The sequence below is a fragment of the Fusarium fujikuroi genome, chromosome FFUJ_chr03 (genome assembly GCF_900079805.1).
Source record: "Fusarium fujikuroi IMI 58289 draft genome, chromosome FFUJ_chr03".
Taxonomy (NCBI): domain Eukaryota; kingdom Fungi; phylum Ascomycota; class Sordariomycetes; order Hypocreales; family Nectriaceae; genus Fusarium; species Fusarium fujikuroi.
In genome coordinates, this window is record NC_036624.1 from 4,771,172 (window position 1) to 4,795,728 (window position 24,557).

The 24,557-nt window shown below is 49.3% G+C and overlaps 8 protein-coding genes; 6 read left to right on the top strand and 2 right to left on the bottom strand.

Annotated features, from left to right (window-relative positions):
• Positions 1–302: 302 nt before the first annotated feature.
• Positions 303–1,311, bottom strand: FFUJ_03595 (related to D-lactate dehydrogenase; the record flags this gene model as incomplete). XM_023575460.1 has 2 exons in its annotated part: positions 303–743; positions 1,042–1,311. The coding sequence occupies 2 exons, from the start codon at positions 1,309–1,311 to the stop codon at positions 303–305; spliced, it is 711 nt and encodes a 236-aa protein (XP_023428639.1).
• Positions 1,312–3,597: 2,286 nt separating this feature from the next.
• On the top strand, positions 3,598–4,727 carry FFUJ_03596 (probable L-lactate dehydrogenase (cytochrome); the record flags this gene model as incomplete). XM_023575461.1 has 2 exons in its annotated part: positions 3,598–3,743; positions 3,842–4,727. 2 exons carry the CDS (start codon positions 3,598–3,600, stop codon positions 4,725–4,727), a joined length of 1,032 nt encoding a protein of 343 aa, XP_023428640.1.
• A 1,005-nt stretch (positions 4,728–5,732) lies between these two features.
• Positions 5,733–7,019, top strand: FFUJ_03597 (uncharacterized protein; the record flags this gene model as incomplete). Its single annotated transcript, XM_023575463.1, has 1 exon — positions 5,733–7,019. One exon carries the CDS (start codon positions 5,733–5,735, stop codon positions 7,017–7,019), a length of 1,287 nt encoding a protein of 428 aa, XP_023428641.1.
• Positions 7,020–7,271: 252 nt separating this feature from the next.
• FFUJ_03598 (related to allantoate transport protein) lies at positions 7,272–8,870 on the bottom strand (the record flags this gene model as incomplete). XM_023575464.1 has 4 exons in its annotated part: positions 7,272–7,572; positions 7,622–7,864; positions 7,914–8,631; positions 8,687–8,870. The coding sequence occupies 4 exons, from the start codon at positions 8,868–8,870 to the stop codon at positions 7,272–7,274; spliced, it is 1,446 nt and encodes a 481-aa protein (XP_023428642.1).
• Positions 8,871–9,747: 877 nt separating this feature from the next.
• FFUJ_03599 (related to N-carbamoyl-L-amino acid hydrolase) lies at positions 9,748–11,286 on the top strand (the record flags this gene model as incomplete). XM_023575465.1 has 5 exons in its annotated part: positions 9,748–9,848; positions 9,904–10,218; positions 10,271–10,530; positions 10,582–11,164; positions 11,214–11,286. 5 exons carry the CDS (start codon positions 9,748–9,750, stop codon positions 11,284–11,286), a joined length of 1,332 nt encoding a protein of 443 aa, XP_023428643.1.
• A 562-nt stretch (positions 11,287–11,848) lies between these two features.
• Positions 11,849–14,129, top strand: FFUJ_03600 (related transcriptional activator; the record flags this gene model as incomplete). XM_023575466.1 has 4 exons in its annotated part: positions 11,849–12,161; positions 12,208–12,787; positions 12,844–13,491; positions 13,550–14,129. The coding sequence occupies 4 exons, from the start codon at positions 11,849–11,851 to the stop codon at positions 14,127–14,129; spliced, it is 2,121 nt and encodes a 706-aa protein (XP_023428644.1).
• A 1,118-nt stretch (positions 14,130–15,247) lies between these two features.
• On the top strand, positions 15,248–16,273 carry FFUJ_03601 (uncharacterized protein; the record flags this gene model as incomplete). XM_023575467.1 has 2 exons in its annotated part: positions 15,248–15,260; positions 15,312–16,273. 2 exons carry the CDS (start codon positions 15,248–15,250, stop codon positions 16,271–16,273), a joined length of 975 nt encoding a protein of 324 aa, XP_023428828.1.
• A 3,018-nt stretch (positions 16,274–19,291) lies between these two features.
• Positions 19,292–24,300, top strand: FFUJ_03602 (related to coenzyme a synthetase; the record flags this gene model as incomplete). XM_023575468.1 has 3 exons in its annotated part: positions 19,292–20,193; positions 20,243–20,542; positions 20,586–24,300. The coding sequence occupies 3 exons, from the start codon at positions 19,292–19,294 to the stop codon at positions 24,298–24,300; spliced, it is 4,917 nt and encodes a 1,638-aa protein (XP_023428645.1).
• Positions 24,301–24,557: the final 257 nt, after the last annotated feature.

The window sequence follows — 24,557 nt, forward strand, 5'->3', positions numbered from 1 at the left end:
TAAGGAGGTCGGAACAATCAGCGTATCCCAGATTTAAAAGTCTCGGATGGGTATCAAGAACAGCTTCTACAGATATTACATCGATTTGTCCATGTATGTCCGGGTCATGCTAGGAGAAATTCCACGAAAGTTCCGTTTTTCAATATTAAAACAGGTTTTTGTTACCGGACTATGGCTCAGCTTAAACTCATTCAATTCTGCTGTCTGCACTACATGACCATTCTCTATTCACATATATGCCACTTAATTCCCGCTGTCGCAACCGCCTGTATGGTGTGTCGAGACCAACCAAATTCGAACACTTAGTGTGAGAGCAGTCTGACCTCAGTACCATTGGCCTCGGCCTCAGCCACAATCTTCTTGTTGGCTCTAGTCAAATCCACGTCAAAAATACCATCTATAGCCACACTGATCGTAGGAATTGGTGTCTCATCCGTCGCAGCAGCAATATGCGGCGTCCCAACGAAACGCGGACACTTCCAAAGCCGCTCATACTTTGCCAACGTCGGCGGCTCCTGGCAATGGCAGTCAAAGCTAGCACCCCAAATCTCGCCCTTCTCCAATGCATCTGCCAGATCTTCCTCATTGACGATCCCACCACGTGCTGTGTTGATCAATATGGCTGTTTTCTTCATCTGCTTCAACTGTGGTGCTGCAATCATGTTCTTCGTACTGTGGGTCAGAGGGACATGTAGTGTCACCACGTCTGTGACCTCGAGAAGCTCGGGGAGGGTTTGAAGTGCCTGTAGGGGATTGTGTTCCAGGGGCCGTCTTTATCGGGGAAATATGGATCGAAAGTAATGATGTCTCCTTGCAGTCCACCAACGAACATTTGTGCAATAGCTTAATCGATATGGCCCATGCCTACAACTCCAATGGTCTTCCTAGACAGCAACATTCCAGCTACAGTCTCCTTTCGGATAGCTTCGCCCTGGATTCTCTGCCTGATTACCATCTGCGGCACTTCCCGAGCAACAGTCAGTGCCAGACAAAGCGCCATCTCTGCCAAGCCGAGGCATTAACGCCAGGAGTATTGCAAACCTTGACATTGCGTCTTTTGCAAGCCTCGACGTCAATCTTATCTAAGCCGACGCCCTGTTTGCCAATGACTCTTAGTTGCGGTGCCGAGGCGAGGTCGTCCTCTGTGATGTAGTAATCCTTAATAAGGATTGCTGTGGCGTGAGAATGCCAATTCTCTGTACGTGGATCGCCATAGGGGATGCAATCAAAAGAGTTTTGGGCGTATTTCACGGCCTCGGGGTGAAAGTCACTGAGGATATAAAGTTCAGGTTTGGTGGCGGAATCAGCCATGGGTGAGTTAGTTGGTATCGAACCCATTGTAAAAGATGAGTTGGATGAAGATTTCTGATGATGGTATGAGTGGCTTCTCGACATGATTCTAAGCTCCAACTATATACAATGGACCAAACACCTCGCGGGTCGTCGTTGATAGACTTCGTTATCGGGCCAAGTCCTCGGCATTAGACATCGGGCGTCTTGCGAGGTTCAAGGTCCGAAGGTAGCAACACTGCAACCCCGCACTATCTTACCCCTCACAAACACAATTGGTGAGAACATGGGCCGCATTCGGCTATAATGGTACCATGGTTTGTACCTATTCGATTACGCTTGGCCATTGAGAGTCTCCCGATAGTCACAGATAGGATTCGTCGTTGCATACAGAACTCTTGCTCAATTCTGTCCGGCCTGAGAGATTACACACAAGATGGCAGCTGTGATCTGTCTTAAATATATCGGGCCAATATCCTGAGCGCTGGCCTTGATCGCTCCAAGCTGATCACCAATAACCTCAGCTGGTGAGAAGAACACAGCCGAGCTTGACATTGATAGCAGAAGCGTACGAATATCGAGAGCCATACGACCATAATGATTCAGTTGAGGGAACTATCTCCCCACCACGTCAACTTTAGCAATGGCAATATTGAACGCATAATTGACGCCATTAACCTCAAAGCTATCCACCCATGCCTGACCTTCGGGTGATAGATGGTAGGAGCGGGAGGAACCGGGAACAAATGATGTTACGGCATTTCCAGAGTTCTGGAAAGGTAATGAAGACGGTGGCGTGTACCATGTCATACCTGAGCCATCTGATCCCAAGTGACTTTGAGGAACCTGCTAGGTGGTATTCTCTCCTACTCTATCCCTGACCATGGTTCGAACAGCCATCAAGTATAAACAGGTAAACGCCATAGTCAAAGAGCTATAGCCAGTAATGAGATAGAGATAAGAACGACCTGTCATGTGAACGCGGTCCAAACTTCGCGCCACAGCTGCGCATATTTGTGAAACCTTCAATCTCTTCCTCTGGCTCTCCTGAGTATTCATATTACCTAAAAACATGGTGATTGCCCCGGGTGTAGGCTCGGAGCTATGTAAGTCAGGTCCAAAAGAGAATAGAGTCAGTAGTCCCCTAACTGCCAGTCGTAACATAAGGGTGTTGTATAAGGAGGTCTGGAAGAGATAGATGTTACAACTGTCTGGCTCATCGTGTGGCAGTGAACTGATCCTCCAACTAATGGCCTGCCCCAGGTGACGCTCGAAGTCGTCACAAGGGCCTGACGATTGGGGGGCATTTCCAGTCTCACTAACAACCTGGGATAGAAGTCGGGCATACTGGAATAGTTGCCTGTGATATACATCACGAGAAATAGGGCGATGGGTCGCGGATTCAGAGGTTCGGAGATTCCAGATTATCGATCCATGCTGTGCACATTGACCAGGCGAATCAGAGGCAGGATCTGGCAGAGGAGTGGTGATGTGTCTAACATCGATACTCGGCGGTCTCCCAAGCGCGGCGCATATTAAGACATCCAGAAAGTAACATCCCAAAAACGCCCAGCTCCTCTGCTGAACATCCAACAGCGAAACTGACGCAGACTTGGGATCTTCACGATGATAGCCCAGGGTGATAGACTTTTCATAGCGAAGCTAGAAAGATGCCAGGCTGAGCCAGCGGCAGTACAATGCACAGCTAGTAAAACAAGCAGATGTAGGCACTGGATGATATCGATGCCATCTTCCAGATTGAACACCCTCGCGTGACGGATCCTTTCCGCGTAGTGACTCTGTCAGTATCGGAAATAACAGTCTCCTCGGACGCCGACCCAATGCATTCGGCTTGAGCTTCTTGGCATAGTTGGCAAACGGGGATTGTGCGATCGCATCGTTGTTTACGACGTGAACATCGCTCGCAGGCGAATAGTCTCTGTTCGGTCATTGAGGCGCATGTAGAGCGAGTTCAACCTTGTCATTCGTTCACTGCATGCGTGATGAAAACGTATTGAGGACCGATGATCTCGGCGTGGGTCCGCGAGATGCGGGGAAGATCTCGCGGACTCCGCCCGAGGCTAACGGTGGTCATCATCGGACTCTCCGCGACGCTCAATTCTCAGTGGCAGATGCACTCAGTTGAAGGCCAGTGGCCAAATCAACTCGGCATCGTTCAATTGTAATCAACGTTAGCCGAGTGGTGTTTCTACACTAATATTGTTGCAATGCATCTTCCCATCTTCATCTCCAAGGCCTTTCTTTCCAAAGGCCAGACCCAGCTATTCGGCTAATCGTAAAAATAAAATGGAAGCAAAGAACGAAAAACCCATTACGGTCGACGAGATAAAAGCCTTGGCTCAAAAGCGCTTACCGGCATACGTCTGGCGCTATTACTCAGATGGAGCTGATGATCAACTGACAACTTTGCGGAATCAAGAGGTATACGAAACGTGAGTGCTACTACCCTAGAGCTGACCAAACACCGTGACCTAATCAGCTTATCACAGCTCCCTCGTGGAGAAGAGCACTAATAAGTTTACATCTACAGTCTTGTTATCCGTCCACGCATTCTTCGAAATGTATCTTCAATTGATACCTCGACACGGATATTCGGAAAACACTATGATATACCCATAGCCATCGCACCGAGCGCATACCAGCGTCTTGCCGGGTACAATGGCGAGATAGACGTCGCCCAAGCCGCTTTTGCCCGTGGCACCAATATCTGTCTGTCTTCCAACGCGACAACATCCCTGGAAGACGTCGCCCGAACCCTACCTCAACGCGACGCCAAGTACCCCAAACCATGGTTTCAACTATATTTTGTACGTTCCCGTGATATAACAAAAGAGCTCATTGAGCGGGCCGAACGAGCGGGCTATGAAGCTCTCGTTCTGACAGTGGATACGACGACCATGGGGAATCGCCTGCACGAACGCAAAAACCCTTTGAAGTTGCCTGCTGATTTGAGCATGGCTAACATGACTACCATCAAAGGCGGTGGCGTATCAAAAGGTCGATTAATTCTGAACGCCGAGACTGCAGAAGAGGCGGCCAAAATTGAGAGGGAGCATTCGGATCTTCTCGTCGACTCAGCTCTGACGTGGACAGAGACAATACCCTGGCTACGATCTCAAACAAACATGAAGATTATTCTTAAGGGAGTTCTCACAGCCGAAGATGCCCTCTTAGCAGTAGAGGCTGGTATCGACGCCATCATTGTGTCAAACCATGGCGGTCGTCAACTCGACAGCGTTCCAGCGACACTTGAAGCTTTACCCGAGATTTCTGACGCTGTAAAGGGCCGTATTCCTGTTCTATTTGACGGTGGGATTAGTAAGGGCTCAGACGTCTTCAAAGCCCTAGCTTTAGGGGCAGATCTTTGTTTGTTGGGACGGTCAGCGCTATGGGGGCTAGCCGTGAATGGGCGTTAGGGGGTAGAAACAGTGTTGAACGTCCTGGAGAGAGAGCTGTGGCGCACAATGGTGCTGAGTGGCGCTGCGGCAATTAAAGATATCTCTAGGTCAATGCTGGGGGTACGGAAATCTGGCTCAGGCTTCGGCATTGCAAGATTGTGATGACGGTGCAGACACTAGAGGCTGCGCCTCATTGATGAATTCAACGCGTGATTACTTGTGAAAGTCGCGTTATTGTTTTGATACGAAAATAGCTACCAAAAAAAAGGCGTGAGAGTTGACAGTAATGATGCAGCCAGGCAGCCAGCTGAGAGACGGATCCAGGTACTAGTTGCAATAGTCTGTAGCTCTTGTCATTTCATTGGGCTGTGCAGCTGTAGGGTATAGGGGCAGCTCAAGCCTCAACGGTCCTCGAGCTAACGATCTAGAAATTACAGTCTGTGCATAAGTGCACTAAACCAGGTCCCCTCAACTCCCTATTGGTCTACCCACAAACATAAACGCCATGACGTAAATTTCGACCAGTAACCGGGTTTCAGGTTTATTGCTACTTTTCAGAGGCAGGCCCAGACCACTGCCCTACCATCCGTCGTTAGCTATACAAACCGCGATGACCGTTGCTAGCTTCTGTCTTTGATGAGCAGCTAGCTAGATTCAACATCCTTGAACCTTGCAAGAAAACAAAACGTGAGCCGATGCCAAGAGGAATACGGGGTACGCGGAGTACAGCGTGAGTGTTAGCTCAGCCAAATCACAGTCGCAATTTTAACAGCAGCTGAAGTTTTCAGCCTGGCGCAGTATGGTTATATTAGTCTCGTAAAGACGAGTCATTGTTGGACGGCAGCGAAGAAATTGCCATGTTTAGCAAACGCCTCTTTAGCATGGCTATAGATAAGAAGCTGTGGTTATATAGCAGTAGACAATCCCAGTCCCGCCCTGTAGATCACCCGTTCATCCATTCACTCTTTTCATTCATTTTCCCAGTCACTCTTTACCTGTAAAATCATCACGTTCTTTACCAACATGAAGTCGGTCCTTACCTTTGCGGGCCTGGCCTTTGCCAGTTTCGCTGCCGCTGGCCCCTGCAGGCCTCGCACAACAACCACTGCTGCTGCGGTCTCTTCCTCCACCGAGATCGCTTCCTCTACAGCGACTGAGACTGCTGCTGTTTCTACCAGCACGGGCTACTCCGTCCCTGTTGTCTCGGAGAGCTCTACAACCCTGGCTACAGTGATTGTCTCGGAGACTAGCGCTACTGAGACAAGTGCGGGTGAGACAAGCGCCACTGGCACCACTACTGCCGAGACAAGTGCTGCCGGCACTACTACCGCTGATACGAGCGCTGTTGACACCACCACCACCGCTGCCGATACCACGACAACTGTTGAGGGTACTACTACCACCGTTGCTGACACCACTACTGCTGCTGAGGATACCACTACCACTGCCGCCGACACCACTACCACTGCTGAAGGTACCACCACCGCCGAGGGTACTACTACTGAGGGTACTACTACTGCTGCTGAAACAACCACAACTGCTGAGGGCACAACTACCACCGCCGAGGATACCACCACTGCCGAGACAACAACCGCTGAGGGTACTACCACTGCTGCTGACACCACCACAACTGCTGAGGGCACAACTACCACTGCTGAGGGCACGACCACTGCCGACGCCACCACCAGTACCTCTGCTGAGCCTACTGCCGACCAATCTTGCGATAACGCCGGCCTGGAGTATGCCATCTACAAGCACACATTCTACAACTCTGATCCTCCTCACTTCTCCTCCTTCGACCCCACCTTCTTCCATACCGCCACCCCCACCTACCAGGGCGAGACCACTCGCATTGGTATCCCTCCCGGCACAGCCTCTGACACCTCCTTCGCCATCTACGATGGAAGCCCCTCGCAGCTGTGGCAGTACAAGGCCGTCAACCACCGCGCGTTCCTCTACGCCCCCGAGACCGGCGACTACACAGTCACCATCCCCAACTCTGATGAGATCACTCTCATCTGGTTCGGCGAAAAGGCCATCGAAGGCTGGACTCGCGCCAATGCCGATCTCGAGCAGGACTACCCCGGTGGCACTTCCAAGACCTTCACCATTCACCTCACCGCTGGCACTTACACCCCGTTCCGGCTCCTGTGGGCTAATGCTCAGGGTGATCTCAACTTCATCGCTGAGGTCCAGGCTCCTGATGGAAAGGTCATTGTCAACGGTGATGGCAGCGATAACAAGTACTTTGTTCGCTTCGCCTGTGATGAGAGCACACCTTCTTTCCCTGATTTCGGCTACGGTGGTTAAACTGCTGCTGACCCCTACCCGGACGTATAGCAAAGTATATAGTGCTTCACCCACGAAGCCCAAAATATCTTCGAGTATATAGCTATTTTAATACATAACACTCAACGACATTACCTTTCTTGACATACAAATATGCCTGTACCGGTACCCAACTCCGGGCGTACATGGACCAACACTTGATAACTTTTACGCTTTATATAACAAACTCTTCTTGAAAGCTTTGACCTCCGTGTCTTGGCGTATTAGATCTCTTTAAAATACATACTTGAAGTTCAAGCTCTGATCTCCCTCTTTTCCATTACTGTCCTTACCCTCTGCGATCAACTTCTCCTTCTGTCGCATGCGGTACTTGAGAAGAGCATAAATGAGTCCGACGCATACAAGGGCCAACACCTCTCCCCCAAGAGAGATTGCATTTCCCATGACGTAACGAGGAGCATCTTGGATGGGATATATCTGCGATGCAGCCATTCCGGATGCGTTTGCGAGTGAGATAAGCATGGAGATTGCGACAGAACGCTTGTAATCTGGCTGCATATTGTTTGATACCCAGCTACAAATCGTTAGTCCAATGTCCGCCACATGGTTGAGCGTTGACATACGTTACCAAAACTGTGTTGAAGGAGTAGACTCCAGCGCCGACGAGGAACATGGCAAAGAAACCTGCCGCCTTGTGCCCGGTGCCGACGACAATCGCATATCCGACGATGACTAATAGCGGGGAGTGGATGAGGCAGATGGCTCGGCGGTTGAGACGGTCTGAGACGTAGGTAGTGGCTCCAGTGAAGATGGATGCCAGGACGTAGACAGGGATACTGAGATAGTTGGCTTGGAGAGAGGTGTAGCTGCATAATTTATTAGTGGAGTCAGGAAGAAAGAGATCAAGATACTTACTCGAGTCCCTTGAGAAGAGTAGGCAGGAATGTGCCAAAGCCGAACAGTGCGATAGAAGCACAGAATAGCGAGACGGAAGCAAGCCAGACGAGAGGATCGGTGAGGGCCATGACGACTTGCTTCCAAGAGAAGCCTTCAGTTTCCTTGAAGGGATGATTGCGCTCTTTGATGAGAATCATAGTCGACTTCTCCTCTTCAGAGAGGAACCAAGCTGTTTGCGGAGAAGTCGGGAGACTCAACCAGCATACAGCTCCGATGACGAGTGAGATGGCACCCTCGATGATGAACAGCCATCGCCAAGCAGACAAACCATGTCGCGCACCCATAGACTGAATACCATATGCAATAAGTCCACCAAGGGCTCCAGAGAGTGCGATTGAGACGTAAAGAACCGCAACCCGTTTTCCTTGCGACGCAGGTGGGTAGATCTGTGAGACAACGAAAGTGAGAGAAGGAAAGAGACCAGCCTCGAAGAAACCGAGAAGTACTCGACAGGCGATGACTTGGCCGTAGCTGTGAACGAAGCCAGTTCCCAAAGTGATGAAACTCCAGCTTATGATGGCGATAGCAAGGACGCGACCGGGTCCGAATTTCTTGACGGCGAGAACCCATGGTGTTTCGAAGACAACGTATGAGATGTAGAAATACATTGATACGTCGTTGAATTGAGTTCCATGCATGCCTGTATCTTCTTCGAAGCCGAAAACTCGTGCGTTGCCTTGAGTATCACGATTAGCTTTCTGAGCGGGAGTTAAGGTTGACAATGTACTTACCGATGTTTGTTCGGTCCAGGTAAGCGAACAGAACAAGCAGTGCCATCTGCGGCATGACGAACTTGTCAAACTTGGACAAGACCTTTTTCTCCCCCTCAGTGATGTCGTTCATCTCGCCAGAGTTGTGATCGAGCTCTTGCTCAACCGGCATTTTCAGGTCCGACTGTTTCTCGGCGGCTTCCATCGTGACCAGTGCTGAATGTGTAATGACAAGACTTTGTGAGAATATGATGTTTAAAATGTGGATTTCAGGCTCAGACCTACTCTTTTAAAGGTCCCAGCTGCATGCATGCATATCCGAGTTATCACCAGGTGATCTGCTGCACGATGGTCACTTATCCACCCCCGCATTTGATAGTCTGATAGTCAAGTTGTAATAAACCGTCGGCGGATGGAGAAAACTCCACAAGTGGAGATGATTATGGTAAATCCTTCCCTTTTAAATGATTATACATGATAGAGGTAGATAAGACTGATACGAGATGATAAGAGATTATTGGAGCCGCTCCAGATTGAGAATTGAAGCTGCAACGCTAAATCATACGTTGATGGTCTCCGATGAGGTTCGAAACGTCAATTTAAAGCAGTATCAATCAGGAACCGTTATGAACAAAGTTCTTCAACAATTACCGCCTCTGAAAGCCAATTGAAGATAAAGTTCCTGCCTGGTGCCCCGCGTTTTAGACATCCTTGTAGCCATGCAAAAGGTTATGTCATAGTTCATCGGCGAGATTGGAGTTCACTTCCGAGCTCCAATAAGCTTCCCAACGGAGACTAGTCTCCGCCGACGGCCGACGGCGGACAATGACCCCACTCTCAGCACTCGGCCGTGATCCCCAACGTTGGTTGAGAGGGAATTATGACCGTCGGGGACGATAAGGGATAACAGTTTAGGGAGAGTATACATAATTAGACAAGACTTGGATTTATCAAGGAACTGTTATCGAAGGATTGAGTATTTACAGCAACGCCAATCAGCTAGACCTGAAGATATTCGCGATTTTGCGACAGTTGTCAATTTGAGAACAAAGCAAACCATCAATCGGAAAGATATTATTACCATGGGCTCTCTCGCACTACCACCATATAAAATCAGCGAAGTCGATCTCGCAAAATCACTTCACGAAAGCTGTCAATTCGGCGCCGCGCACCGCTATGGAAAGTAAGTCACCATCACAAAATGACCATTTTCACCAAAATTAAACTGGTTACCCTAGGGCTTCCACAGAAACCGGCATGGCGCGCCTAAGTCTCGATGACTCGGACAAGCAAGTGCGAGATTGGTTCATCGCCTACGCCAAGTCGCTGGGCTTAAAGACTTCAATTGATCAAATGGGGAATTTGTTTGCAATTCGACCTGGTAGAAACAATGATTTGCCCCCGATCATGATGGGTTCACATCTTGATACGCAGCCTACTGGTGGTCGCTATGATGGTATTCTTGGTGTTATTTCTGGCCTTGAGGTTTTGCGAACGTTGAACGATCATGGGCATGAGACTGCAGGACCTATTGGAGTGGTGAACTGGACCAAGTACGTGTCCCGCAACAGGCATGCTCTGTGAGAAATTGGCTAACTTTCGTAGTGAGGAGGGCGCTCGCTTTCCCAAGATGGCTGTGTCTTCAGGCGTATGGGCGGATGTCATTCCTCTCGAAACCGCATGGGATCTTCGAGAAGTACTCGCTGCCAACCCGAAGTCGATGAAGGAAGAGCTTGATAGGATAGGCTACTGTGGCGAACAGCCTGCTTCATATCGATCAAACCCATTCGCGGCGCATTTCGAGCTTCACATCGAGCAGGGACCTATCCTAGAAGACGAGGGTCTCAAAATTGGCGTTGTGCACGGTAAGAAAAAGCTCTTTACGGACATTGTACGGTGATTGACAGCGAAAATAGGCGTCCAAGCTTTCAAGTGGTTCAACATCACCGTCAAAGGCCGAGACAGCCACGCAGGCACAACACCACTATACGCCCGCAAAGACCCTGTCTTATCCGCCAGTAAAATGCTCGTCGCCGCCAACACCATCGCCAAAAAGCACGACGGCCTCGCAACAACCGGTATCTTTACCACCGACCCCGGCACCGTCAACACAATGGCTCACACCGTAAAATTCACACTCGATCTCCGCCATGTCAAGGATGAAGTCCTCGCCGAGATGGTAAAGGAGTGCGAAGCCGAGTTCCAGCGCATTTCTCATGACGATAGTGAGAAGGGCTGTGAAGTCGACTGGGAGCTCCTTGTTGACAGTCCAGCTGTCAAGTTTAATCAAGAGTGTATTTCGGTCGTGGAGCAGAGCGCTGCGGATGTTTGCTCGACGTTACCACAGAATGCGGAGGGCAAGCTTTGGAGACCGATGATTAGTGGTGCGGGGCATGATAGCTGCTACACGAATCGGGTTTGTCCTACGAGTATGATCTTTACGCCGACGAGATCGGGGATTAGCCATAACCCGACCGAGTATTGCTCGCCGGAAGATTGGTAAGTTTTCTTCGTCTTGTGGAGGATTGGAGATGCTAACATGATGCAGTGCACTTGGTGCGAGTGTTTTGCTGGGAGCGGTTTTGCGATATGATAAGCTTCGTGCAAAGAGGAACGAGTGACTTGGATAATTAGTATTATAACTCAATGTCTGTATTGTATAGTGAGATAGTAACTCGTGCTTGATTGAACTGAAGAACAAGTCATGATAAGAATCTTGAGCCAGTAATGAGAGCGAGACGTGATTGTTTATTCTTTTTCAGGAATGAATGAATCAGACATTGGTCAGAGGTAATTACTGTAGCAGCAAGGAATAACAGATATTGACCAGAGATATGGCGCTCACTGATACCATGATTGGCTCCATGATAAGGTTGTTGAATCTCAGCAATACAGATCAAGGCAGCCGCCCCTCGTTGAAGAAACCTTCTAGCTGTATCAAAATACAGAACTTATATCAATACTATGACTCAATAATCTGTTGTATGACCACCCAGATTGATATTCATGTCGTACAAATGCGACAATTTGTGTTCCATGACAGACATAATGTCTGCTGACACTAACTGCTGGACTTCCAATCACGTGCCCGGATATCGGCGCCGACTCGGCCCCCGCTATCGGTAATTCACTCCATCAAGCGCATACCACGAGCCTTACCATTTCAGCATCTCACTTTGCGCAATGAATCATGACGAGCACCCGCACCGTCAAGTCGCGGGCATAAGGCGCTACCGCTCCAAGTCGCAAAGACCATGCGACTTATGCAGGGCCCGCAAAGTGCTCTGCAATATCCCTGATCCGACGCGTCCATGCCAGCTCTGTGATCGCACAGGACGCGATTGCACGTTTGTGGGGAATCCGAATAAGAAGCCCAGGGACAATAGGACGAGACGGCTGAATTCCGAGGGTGGAGGGACGCCGATTGTTGTGCCGCAGCCGGAGCAGGGACTGATGCAGAATGTTGGTGGGTATGAGGCGTTAAGCATGCAGGATGGTGAGAAGAGAGAATGAAATAAAAGGCATGGGCTGACGGATAATAGAGGTCCAATCTTCTGGTATTGAGCCAGGGCTTGATTTAACACCTCTGGATGGCACAGTATCGCAATCAATTTTCTCACCTGGAGGCGGCATCAACTGGGACATGTCATTCGACCAACACGGCATAGACCAGCCTTTTGACTTCTTCGCCAACGGCGAACTCCCAAATCTCGAGCCCCTCGATGATCCAACACCCTCAGACGACTATGGAGAAATCCCCATCGCCACTCCTAGCAAAATAGCAGATCTGCCCGCCAGCCCAACAGCCCTGTTCGAGCGCCTTTCATTCGACCAACGGCCAGACCACTCAACCTCACTAATTGGCTTCTCTAACGAATCTGATCCGTTTTCTCTTAATCATTTTCCGTATTCGAGTAGTGATGAAGTGGACTTTTATCGCGTTGCGTACCGACGGCAGCAACATGCGTTTCCGGCGAATCCCCCGATTCACTTTTTGCAGAGTCAAACGGGGACTGCTATTGAGAGCCAGAAGATTGTTGATAAGTGCATGTCGTCGCTGGGTGATAGGGAACATCTGGAGAAATTGGTGGATCGAGAGACGGGCGTGGCGTTGGTGAAATTGTACGCCTTTACCCCTCCCCTATACTTGTGCAATGTACTTACTTTGTCACGTATAGGTACTTCAGATTTGTTTTCGAAGACTTACCAATCCTCTCTCGCTCTGTGGTCTTTGAAGATTTGAACAAGTTTGTCGCTGAGGCATCTACTGGCTTACTTGCGGGGATATACGCGCTTGCACTGCCCTTCACGCCCTGGGATGAGAAGCTCTGTCTCGACAGTGCATATTTCAAGCCCGACGTCAACGATCTATGGCAAGTCTCGTACACCTGTCTTCAGAAGGAACTTCACTTTCCCCGTCTCTCCACCATCCAGATCTTTCTTCTTCTTCTCAATCATACTCCCTTTGATGTTGTCGTAGTGGAGAACCCCTTCGTGTGGTCCTTGGCGGCTTCCATGCTGGCCATGGCTCAGTCACTTGGTTTGAACGTCAACCCTACTGGATGGAAATTGCCAGCGTGGGAGGTTCGCCTTCGAAGGCGGTTATGGTGGGCTGTTTATGTTGAGTATACTTGGCGTGCAGTAACCCATGGTCGGTCTTCCATGATATCTGACGATGACTGGGATGTCTCACCACTTACATCTGCCGACTTCACTCTTGATCCTACAGCTACAATACCGGAGAGCATTCGAGATCAGTCACTTGACTATTTCATCCGTTTATGCTCATTGACCGAGATCACTAGCGGAATCTGTCGACAATTCTTGTAAGACCTCTTTGCAGCCCCTCTTCTGGCTATGCATCGATATAGACTGACAAAATAGCTCCCTACGTGCCGCATCACGGCCTCAATTGCTTGACTCTCTTCTCGAGCAAGCTCGCGGTCCACGTCAGCAGCTACTCAAATGGCTTGAGGACCTCCCTGAATCTCTGGCTCTAAGACCAGAGGCCAGCGACAGCGATGCAGATGACTCCGTCAAGAGCCATAGATCCCTATACGTAGCATATTACACAACGCACATCCTCGTTCTACGAGCATTACTACGCCCCATCATTGACGGTAACACACAGCTCAACCACGTGCAATCCTCTGTGGAGACAGTTCTCCAAGCATGCCGCGGTCTGATCCAAACAGTCATCAAGTTCATTCGTGGCCTCGATGCAAGACATCAATCAGCATTCTGGCCAGCATACACACGGAACTGTCTCGCATATCCCGGACTATTCTGCTACATGCTGTGTCTACAGAAACGGCAGCCTGATATGACGGCGTATGATCAGAACCTTCTCGCGACATGGAGAAAGACTCTCCGCACGCGAATGCAGTCGTGGCCTTTCCTGCGCTTTGCAATTGTCAAGGTTGACGCAATTTATTGGAAGAAACTATATCAAGACAAAAATTGAGATTTTAAATTGAACACGTGGAGTGTCGGTATTGGGAGGAACGCTTGCAATGCATAATCACTGAACTTATAACGAGGAAGATTTATATCTAATGGTCATGGACTGAAAGCCGCAATGCATAAATTTCTGGATATATCACGCCTCCATTGGTGCGCTTAATCTAGATCCTCTGTGTTTAAGCGCGATATACTCTTCGTCGGGCGGGAGTCAAATGGCCTCGACGAATGATATGTCGCGTTGTTCATGAACTTACCTACTTACTTGAGAGGGCTCATATTGGAAACGCCGAAATACTGTAATTGGCAAATTCAAAAGCATGCCCGCAGCCAATCACGGCTGTCAGGACAACTGGTGTTTTATGTGTAAGCCACCACAGATTGGCTGGCGGTCCGACCCTTTCCAAATTCCGAAACTTATTAACTTGGACATGTACAAATCGTATCTCTCCCGCCAAAATTGTTGGCTGTGATTTGGAGCGTTATTCCTACGTGGCGCAATTGAGCTTCCGCGTTCCAGGCAGTCAAAACGCGTGTCGAACGCTGCATCACGCTGGACTGGAATTGGCATCTCTCAACACACAAGAGTGACTCACTTTCTACCGGAGGCTGGTAGTAAACGTTGAGTCTAAATTCAATCGACCACTGAAAAGACAACTCTGAGAACTGTGTCTTGGCTAAGCTTCGGCTACTGAACTTTTGACGGTATAAAACTCTTCCAGGTAGAAAGATCGTTCGTAAATTGATCATTTGAGTTGTACTCATATGTCAAGATGAACCTAACCATAACTAACGCCCAACTTAAGCTAGTTCTCCCCTGGAGAATGTCGCGCCAAATAAAAAGGATGGCCGATCCCCGCCCCTCTCCCTATTAGAGGTTTGATGAAGATGCTGCCCAAAGCCTGCATTGCAACAGGCCCACCTGAGTGACTCCTCACCTGTGCATAAACTCATACTGATTGAACTGAGTTTATAAGAGTGCTGTTTAAGTGGATGAGTAAGGCAGCTGATCCATATATCACGCCCCTCACTCGTGTATAAAGTCGCGCTGCACACCCATCATGGTCCGGTGTACATCTATCCCTTCTTCCACATAGATCCAGAAATCTGTCAACACTTACCATGTCTGACTACCGTAAATCAATCCTGCCCCCCAGCCATGACCATGTAACTGACCTCCCATTAGTAGATGTTCACAAACAACAGCATTTCTTCTCGGTCGAGAAGAATCCCGAGGAATTACCCTTCCTGAATGCCATGCTCACCGTCTTCAACCGTCTGGGTCACCTCGATGTTGTCGATCACGCGTATAACTATCCTCACCTCCACCTTGCTGCCTTCTACGGATGGCATGATGTCATTGAAGCCCTGCTCAACTGGGGCAGTAACCCTGATGTTCAAAATTCGGAGGGCTTCACAGCATTGCATGTTGCCTGCGCCTCTTTGGACGTAAAATCGACAAAGATAGTTCAGGCTCTGATGGAAACGGGTGCTGATCCGAACCTCAAGACCGATGCTACAGAATTTGCTCCAATACATCACCTCATCGAGGCATCTCGCAACGCGGCTGAGCCATGGGACTGTATTGGAAAATTGGAGACACTTCTGAAAGGAGGAGCCGATATCAATGCAAGTGATAAACATGACCGGACACCTATTCATCTCGCATCTTGTATCCCCTGGTGCAACAGCATCTTTGATCGTCTCTACAAAAGAGGGGCAAGACTCGACCTTCTCGATAATATGGGGAAATCCATCTTGCATTACGTAGCTCTGTACGGAGACCTGGATCATATCACATACCTACGCAAGCATGGCCTTACAGAACCGGACCCAGATGGCAAAGACTCCAGCAACCGAACCCCACTGGACTTGATGTTATGGAGGAGAAATGCCAAACTGGAAAACCTCCGGAAAAACATGAAACGACCCAATGATGAAGAAGTCAAAGCCTTTAATTCTTTGATCGAAGAAATCAAGATCCATCGCTGGCAGGACGGCCGCAGTTGCTGGCGCGAAGGAGAGCATGCAAACCATTTGAAGCTGCGAAAGCAACGCATCAATCTCCCCATCAGGCCGAAACCTACCCTGACCACGCCGCCGTCTATTGAACAGGAGATGCATGTTAAAGAACAGTGGGCAGATTAAGCTTGATATGACGGGACACAGGCGATCTTTTATAGCTGATAGGCCGTAGGAGAATTATCAGAGAATATTGCTCAGTAGAAACCACCAAACACCCAAAGATCACGCAAACGAGAGATCCAAAGTGACAATGTGAGTTTTCCGTCAGTCATTGAATGCAAATTTGGAATATCCTACAGCGCGTTGAGTAGGTCAATTAATCCTGGAAGAGGCACTGCAAAGAAGTACACGCTGATCCAGGAGAAAGGCCAGCATAACGAGAATGAATGAATGGTGATATGGGCGACAGGCTACTTCATTACGTATCATTGTTCTCCTTCGAAATGCGAAAGATTATGACAAACTTGAACCTTGACCTATTTATATGTTGACGTCGCTGTTATTGGTGAACTGGAAGGCCATTTCTCGCTCGAACACAGTGGTTTGGACGCGGGAGATTATACCCAGAGGTAATTACTAAAGTGTAGTCACACTACAAAACTATATTGCAGCCTGACATATAAATCTATGATATTGGAGGTCATGATTCGAGAACAATTATGTTTCAGGCGGATTTATAGTTTTATAGGTGATTAACCATGAATCAGTTTCTGCCACGTCGTATGCATTTTCTTTCACCTGAATTTCGGGGCTGATATCACGCGTTGACTTACAACTTAGTGGTTTCTTTGTCCACTTAGACTGCGGTCTCAAGAAATCCCTATTGGCTTGGCGTAGTAGCCTTTCCACCCCCTCCACCATAAACATCAGGACGCCATGGGACTAGAGCATACCGGGGAGCATGGGGTTTCAGGCTTTCATCCCACTTGCAGATAAAAAATGTCCCAAGGTAATCGACGAGAACATAAACATCGCCATATCCAATGTCTCGGGATTTTTGAAATACACTCGAGAGGGGGTTTAAGGTTTGTGCTGATCGCGAGCGGCGTTGAAAATAACGGCTAAACTCAATGGCATAACATTGCTGCCAGTCAAGACAGAAGTACCCAATGATTGACAAGCTCAAGGAGGAATCAGCTGCGTGGACAGGGAGGTCAATGGCTGGAATTTCTCTATCTACATTAGCGCCAACGGACTGCAACACGGGGCATGGAGAAGACAAGACCAGTGAATAAGGTTTTAGCCTGGATCAGGAGAAGCGGGAAAAGTGGCAACTCCTCTGTAGGTTCTACGGTGAGAGTAGGATGCAGGGTAGACATAGTGTGACACTAAAGCGTAATAGTGATTGGGTGAGGCACGAGTATTGGGAGATTCAGTGTAACGAAGGAGGTGGTCGAGATGATGAATCACTATGGCGCGCAAACAGATCACATTTGTTACATTTGCTGATGAGATTATAGGCCTGTGCATAGCCCTCGCGATAAATTATTGTTATTTCCTTGTCTTCAGCGAGCGGGATGTAGCGTAAGCAATAAATTGATACGGGGAAATACTAACATACCAGTACGAAACCTTAAGCATCGTATCCTGTATAAGACAAGATACTTCTCAGAAGAGTCTGACGACCGAACCGCCTTATAAGGCAGCCTGTGCGTGGTGAGTCCGTTAGCACTAATAGCTCTTTCGGCAGTTGCTCTCACGACATCAGAAGAACCATTCGTCAGCCCAATCTCATGATAGTGAGATGAAGTCTAGTAAGGTTTCGGGGAGCAGAAAGAGGCGGGAAAGCCGCAGCGGCGCAAAGTTTAATCGACGGGGCCGTCTCGATATAGATTTACGGGAGGTCCAATGACAGCTGACGTGTCGCCGTTCCACTCTGGAAGGTTGCTAATAATCTAGAAACAGCTTATCGGAGGATTCATTATCCCGTGATATTGAGATTACCCTTATTGTAGGCCTATCTCGGGGATGCTGGTAAGTTATGGGGATAAGCTTGATGATTCGCTTAAGTGATAGACTGTCCAACTTGGAACAGATGTCATTGCGGGTCATCAGATACGCGTCTCAGCTGGGCAGTAGCCCTGGTGAATGAGACAGAACCCTTTTTTTTCAACTCAACGCAGTAGTGATAACATGCTCAACTGTGATCACCTGCATCATGCAATGCCTTGCATCCAACCGCTGCGCCATTCGGCCGCTCCAATCTCCAACCCTGCCTGACTCACAAATCACCAAGCCTACCTCGTGTCCAACTACCGATCTACAAATTCGTTAGTAATCCCCGGACCTTTTGAAACCCGCTCAGTTATCAACATGATATCGTCGAACTGAGCTTACGTGTTTCCCTCCGAGACCGGGGTCGTAGATCCCTGCACCATGCGGCTCAAAGACCAGGTTACATCACCCCAACCAATCGGGAAATAGATGAACAGGGAGCATTTACGGTTCGACCTGTTACATTGTCGAAAACTCAATCAGTGGATATAACACAAAGGGCCATAGCCTCAACAATGGACTCTTCGCGAGTCAAGAAGACTATTCGTCGTCGTAATTCCTCTGTGACATCAGCGCACGAACCGCTTCTGCACGGCCACCAAGGAAAAATAATATGTCACTCCGCCCCTTAGTAACATCTTAGTCTATACCAAGCCAGCAAGCGCCGGCACTGTCAGTGATGATTAACCCGTGGCAATGCCGGGCAGTCCACCCACTCAGCTGTCACCCAGCGCGTGAGTATGGAGCCCAAGAGGAAATGCCGTGAAGATCAAATCGGATCTACAGGAGAATCCCTTGTCGTAAATCGGGGCGCCAATAAGTCTAAGTGGGATGAAGTGGACCGGCGGTAGGACCTTTGTGATTTGATTTCAGGTTTGGATGATCTTTGGCCCGTGTCATTTGCAGATTAGACTTCATGTTCTGCCTGTTGATCTATCGGCGAGACGAAATTGGGTAAAAAAGTGGAAGGGCTGTGATGGGAGTTGAAGTTGTTATAAGAGATGAGAGAGCGCTGTGACGAAGAGGATTATCAGATCATCATTACTCTGAGTCAAAGGATCATCGTTATTTTGTTTCTTTTATTCCTTTGTTCATCGAGATATGAGTGTGCCGTGTTTGTTGCGGGAGCTTTGCGAGCTGCCGCCAATGGCGGTCAAGCAGAGTCAACAGTTCAAGTCCCTTGTAGCACTGAACCCAGACAAAGCTGATCTCTTGGCTACCATACCAACAGCTCAACAACATTCTACATCATCCCTTTACACTTTATGTCATCTCCTTGAGGAACTACCTGGTCCATGGCTAGTCTTCCAACTCATCAAGACATACACAAGACTCTACACCCAACTCCCAGAAGATGCCAAGACCAACAGCACTCACGAGCTTTCATCCCTAATCAAGCAAACTTCAGCGCTAGTTAGGAGCTCGTATACATCCTTTGCGCAGTTCATTGGCCACAATGACAAGCCAGCCCTACGAGCCCCCACAGATGAGGATGTCATCACCCATCGCGAACTACGACAATTCGTGGACAGCTTCCAACTTCCTGTTGATGCATCGATCAAGAGACCTGTTGTTTCCATCGCGCTACCAAATGGTCCGTTATTAGCAGCGACGTGCATCGCTGTTACGACTTACTACACCGCATCGCCTGTCAACCCCGCTGCAGGACCAGAACAATTCCGAGCAGACATTCTTCAAGCACGAGCAGACTTTATCCTCACAACGAAGGATGAGTACAAGAAACTACAGCTTGATGCCAATTGGGTATCAAATAACAATATCAAGATCTTCATCATAGACTGGACTCGAGATGAGGGCATTTCGCTAAGGACAGTCGATGGAAAAGCTATCCCCACCGGCAGCGCTGAACGAGTCGCTAACAAGGCTGATGACATTGGGTTGATCCTCTTCACGAGTGGAACTTCGGGTACCAAGAAGGTAGTCCCACTGACAGTCCATTCTATCATCGCCGGCGTCGCTTTCGTCATCGAATCATGGGGTCTCACAGCTGAAGACATCTGTCTGAACATGATGCCGCTCTACCACGTGTAAGTCACCACTACCAGTCTGCCACTCGCTTCCGCTAATGTTATACAGCGGGGGATTAGTCCGAAACATCTTTGCGCCAATCTTCTCCGGCGGCTCAACAGTCTGCTGTCCCTCCTTCGACGCCAATCTGTTTTGGGACGTGGCCGAGACCATTCAGCCAACATGGTACTACGCTTCACCGTCTATGCACTCTATCATCATCGCAGAAGCAGCAGCGCGACCAGAAGCTTTGAAGAGGAGTCGGATACGGTTGGCTTGCAACGCTGCTGGGGGTTTACTACCTTCTTTGGCGTATCAACTGAGGGACACGTTCAATTGCGTTGTCTTACCAAGCTATGGAATGACAGAGTAAGTCATTCCCCTTCATGGTGAAACATGCTAACAGTTCCAGGTGCATGCCCATTTCCACACCTCCACTAGATTATCGTCTCGATCGCGAAGGTACATCAGGTATCAGCACCGGCCCCGAACTCACCATCCTCGACTGGTCCGAACAAACCGTCACAAACGGCACAGTCGGTCGCATTTGCGTCCGCGGCGAACCTGTCTTCCCAGGGTATCTCAAACCCGATGGTACATACGACAAATCACCATTCAACGAGGCTGGCTGGTTCGATACTGGTGATCTTGGATATATGGACGATGACGGATATCTTTACATCACTGGTCGGAGTAAAGAAGTTATCAACCGCGGTGGAGAGCTGATTTCTCCATTTGAGGTTGAGAATGCGATTATGACGGCTTCGAGAGAAAGTGACTCTCTCATCTACGGAAGGGTCTCACAGGCTTTGGCGTTTTCAGCATCGCATGATGTTCTTCAAGAAGTCGCCGCTATTGTTCTTGTCACACCTCCCGATACTCCACGTGTTGATCTGAGGACTCTTCATGGCGCTTTGAAGTCTTCTCTTCAGCAGGCAAAGTGGCCCGTCTTGATCACCTACATGAACGACCTTCCGAAGAACAACAACAAGGTTCTCCGTATCAAGCTTGGTCAACGACTGGGTCTTCCTTCTGTTACTGATGATACGCCTTATATGGGGAGACATTGGGATGCAGTTTGTCCTCCGGCTGACACACCCTTGTCAGAGTCTATTCAGTGCTCGCCTTGTGGTGTTGACTTTACTAAGCTTGCGACTCATATCCAGAACATCGCTCCAGACCTGGATGTCTTTTGCCTTCCCAGCGCTCACGATGGTTCTCCAGAAACCGTCCTTGCGCCTAAGACTGAGGGTACTATTGACTCCGATATCCCGAGCAGCATTCGGCATCAATTGGTATTAATTATCGACAACTACATGATTCCCAATGAGATTCACATCATGCCTCACCCATTCCAAAAAGACTCATCCGGAAACATCAACGTCGAAGTACTCCGCGCAGAACTCGAGCAACTTCAAATGGCTTCTATGAACGAACTGGCCGCCAGCACAGAAGGACTTGTCACCAAAGCCTTCGCCGAAGTCCTATCCCTCCCACCCGCAGACATTCCCCGCGACGCAGACTTCTTTAGTCTCGGCGGTGACTCTCTTCGCGCCGGTCGTCTTCTCTCAATGCTTCGTACCGAGTTCTGCATCAGCCTCCCCATCACAGCAGTATTCAACGGCGGCACTGTTACTTCCATCGCGGCGCATATCGACAGGATGCTCGATAGTAAGACTGATGAGTCTGATCAGCCTAGTGCCATCGTCGGATGTACCGAGACTTGCAGTTCCACGAACCCGCTCCTCATGATTCTCCAGCTCGTCCCCCTTGTGATCTTCTACCCGTTACGACGTGCCATCCAGTGGACAATCTTCTTCGTAACCCTCGCGCACTCTCAAAAACTCCCTACCAACCACTCCCTCCCCGGCCGTTTCCTCAACCTCACCGTCTCCATGCTCATCGCCCGCATCATCATGGGCTTTGTATCACCCATCATTGGCATCATCTGCAAATGGCTCATCATCGGTCGCTATCGAGAAGGACTGTACCCGATGTGGGGAATGTATCATACCAGATGGTGGCTTGTGCAAAAGATTGTTGCTATCTGCGGCAAGGGCTTCTTTGATGCGAATGAGACGACGGAGAGGATTTACTGTCGGCTGATGGGTGCCAAGATTGGCAGGAATGTTAAGCTTGAGGGCGCGACGATCGGGGAATGGGATTTGATTGAGATTGGTGATGATTGCAATCTCACAAAGTGCATCTGCCGTCCTTTTGCTGCTGAGGGGAATACGTCGATGTATCTTGGTCGCATCACCATTGGAAGCAACTGTTCTGTTGGAATGTCTTCAATCATTGCGCCCGGAACGACCATGCCACCTGATACATGCCTAGGCTTCAACTCATCGAGCTGGGAGATGCAGGACGCAAGTGAGGAGTATAGGGACCAACTCCCAAGCGAGAAGCCCAAGCCTCACTGGGTGTTGAACCTGCTATTCACCATGCCACTTAAACTCATCGGTCTGTTCCTCTCTGCAGTCCCTTGGATGGCTGGTCTTGTCGGTATGGTCACTACACAGGGTCAAAGGGTTAACCATAAGGCTCCATTGAGAAGCAGTGTGGACTGGTTCACTCAACCAAACCGAATTGCCTACCATTACCTCGCTCTTGCTCTCGGGTGCCTTTTCGGTCCTTTCTTCCTCTTTGGGTTCGTCATCTTGGTCAAGTCTACTCTGGACTGCCTCTTTGGCAAACTCAAAGCCAACTCACGATCCACGGTGGATATCTGGAGAGCGAACTTGATCAAGACGCTGTTGCCTGAGGGGAAGCTTCATCGGATGACGTCTTTGTTTGGGCAGCACTACGAGGCTACGTCTATTGCGCTGAGGATGCTTGGTGCCAAGATTGGTGAGCGTGTGTACTGGCCTGGTACTGGTCCTAGTATCGGCGAATACCATCTCATCGACGTTGGTAATGATGTAGTCTTTGGCTCACGTTCTCATCTCGTCACTTCTGATGGGATCGGGTCTGAGAAGGTCATCATCCACGACCGTGCAATGATCGCTGATCGTGTTTGTCTTCTCCCTGGCGTCACTGTCGGTGAGCGTACTACCATGGGATCTGGTGCCTTGACCAAACGAAATGGCACCTATGTCCCTGAAGGCACTTATGTCGGCTCCAAAGCTGGCGATGCAGTCTGCTTGTCAAGCGGTAGTGACACCAAGGTCTCTCGTTCTCACATCCGCAACATGCAGTCGGAGGATACCCTCACCAACGACAAGAAGTTCAACGATGAGAAGAGCCGTCCTGATACACAGCCCAGTATCACATCTGGAAGTGACACTGAGGGTATTGACGGCAAAGATGACTGGGCGCAACATCTCTCTCCATTCGGTCGAGCTTTCTACCTCAAGCTGGCACCGTACCATGTCCTAGGCCCCTTCGCCATCTTCTGCTACTCTGCGTTCTTCACAGTCTTCACCGCTGTCTACTGGGATGTACCCAGCGTCTCATCCATCCAATTTGTGGGCATCATGTTCCGAAGCTCTTTTCCCCGTGGCATGAACGTCTGGTTCGACCTTGTCGCTATCTTCTTGAGCATGCTGGCCGGCATCGCTGTCCTCTCCACCATCCAATCCGTTCTTGCGCTGGCAATCATCATTGGATCAAAGTGGCTACTCATGGGCCGTCGCAAGGCTGGTAACTACGATTGGGACAAGTCTCCGTACTGCCAGCGCTGGCAGATCTTTCTCGGCATTGAGCGCCTTCGCCGACAATGCTACAAAGGGAATGGTATCCTGAACCTCCTCACGGGGACTCACTGGATGGTCATTTACTTCAAGCTCATGGGTGCGAAAATTGGCAAAGACTGCGCACTCTTCGTCAACGGTACCCCGAGCCTCATGTTTACTGAACCAGATCTTATCACCCTTGGTGATCGTGTTGTCATTGATGATGCCAGCGTTGTCGCACACATCAACACACGTGGCAAGTTCGACTTAAACAGGGTTGAGATTGGCGACAGATGTGTACTCCGAACAGGAAGTCGACTTTTGAGTGGCGCGCAGATGAAGAGTGATAGCTGCTTGCTGGAACATACCCTTATCATGGGTGGCGATGTTGTGGAGGAGAGAAGGACAATGCAAGGTTGGCCGGCGGAGGAGTTTAGCGGAAAGCGGATTTGATTAACATGTGTAGAAGTGATTGGGTAGCATAGTACATAGAATTCCTTGTCATGGCGTTTGGTTCGGTAGAAATAGAAGGTCTTCATTCCAGTGAATCAATTCAGGTTTAGTTCCAGTTTGGTTTGTTGACCGTATAGTGGCTGTTTTCATCGCGCCATGTTCCTCGCTAGCCCTGATAGAGGAGTAAATGGAACAAGCTTTACTAGTCGCTGGGCTAGACGCGAGCTGGCATGCTGCTAAAGGTTTCGCAGATATAC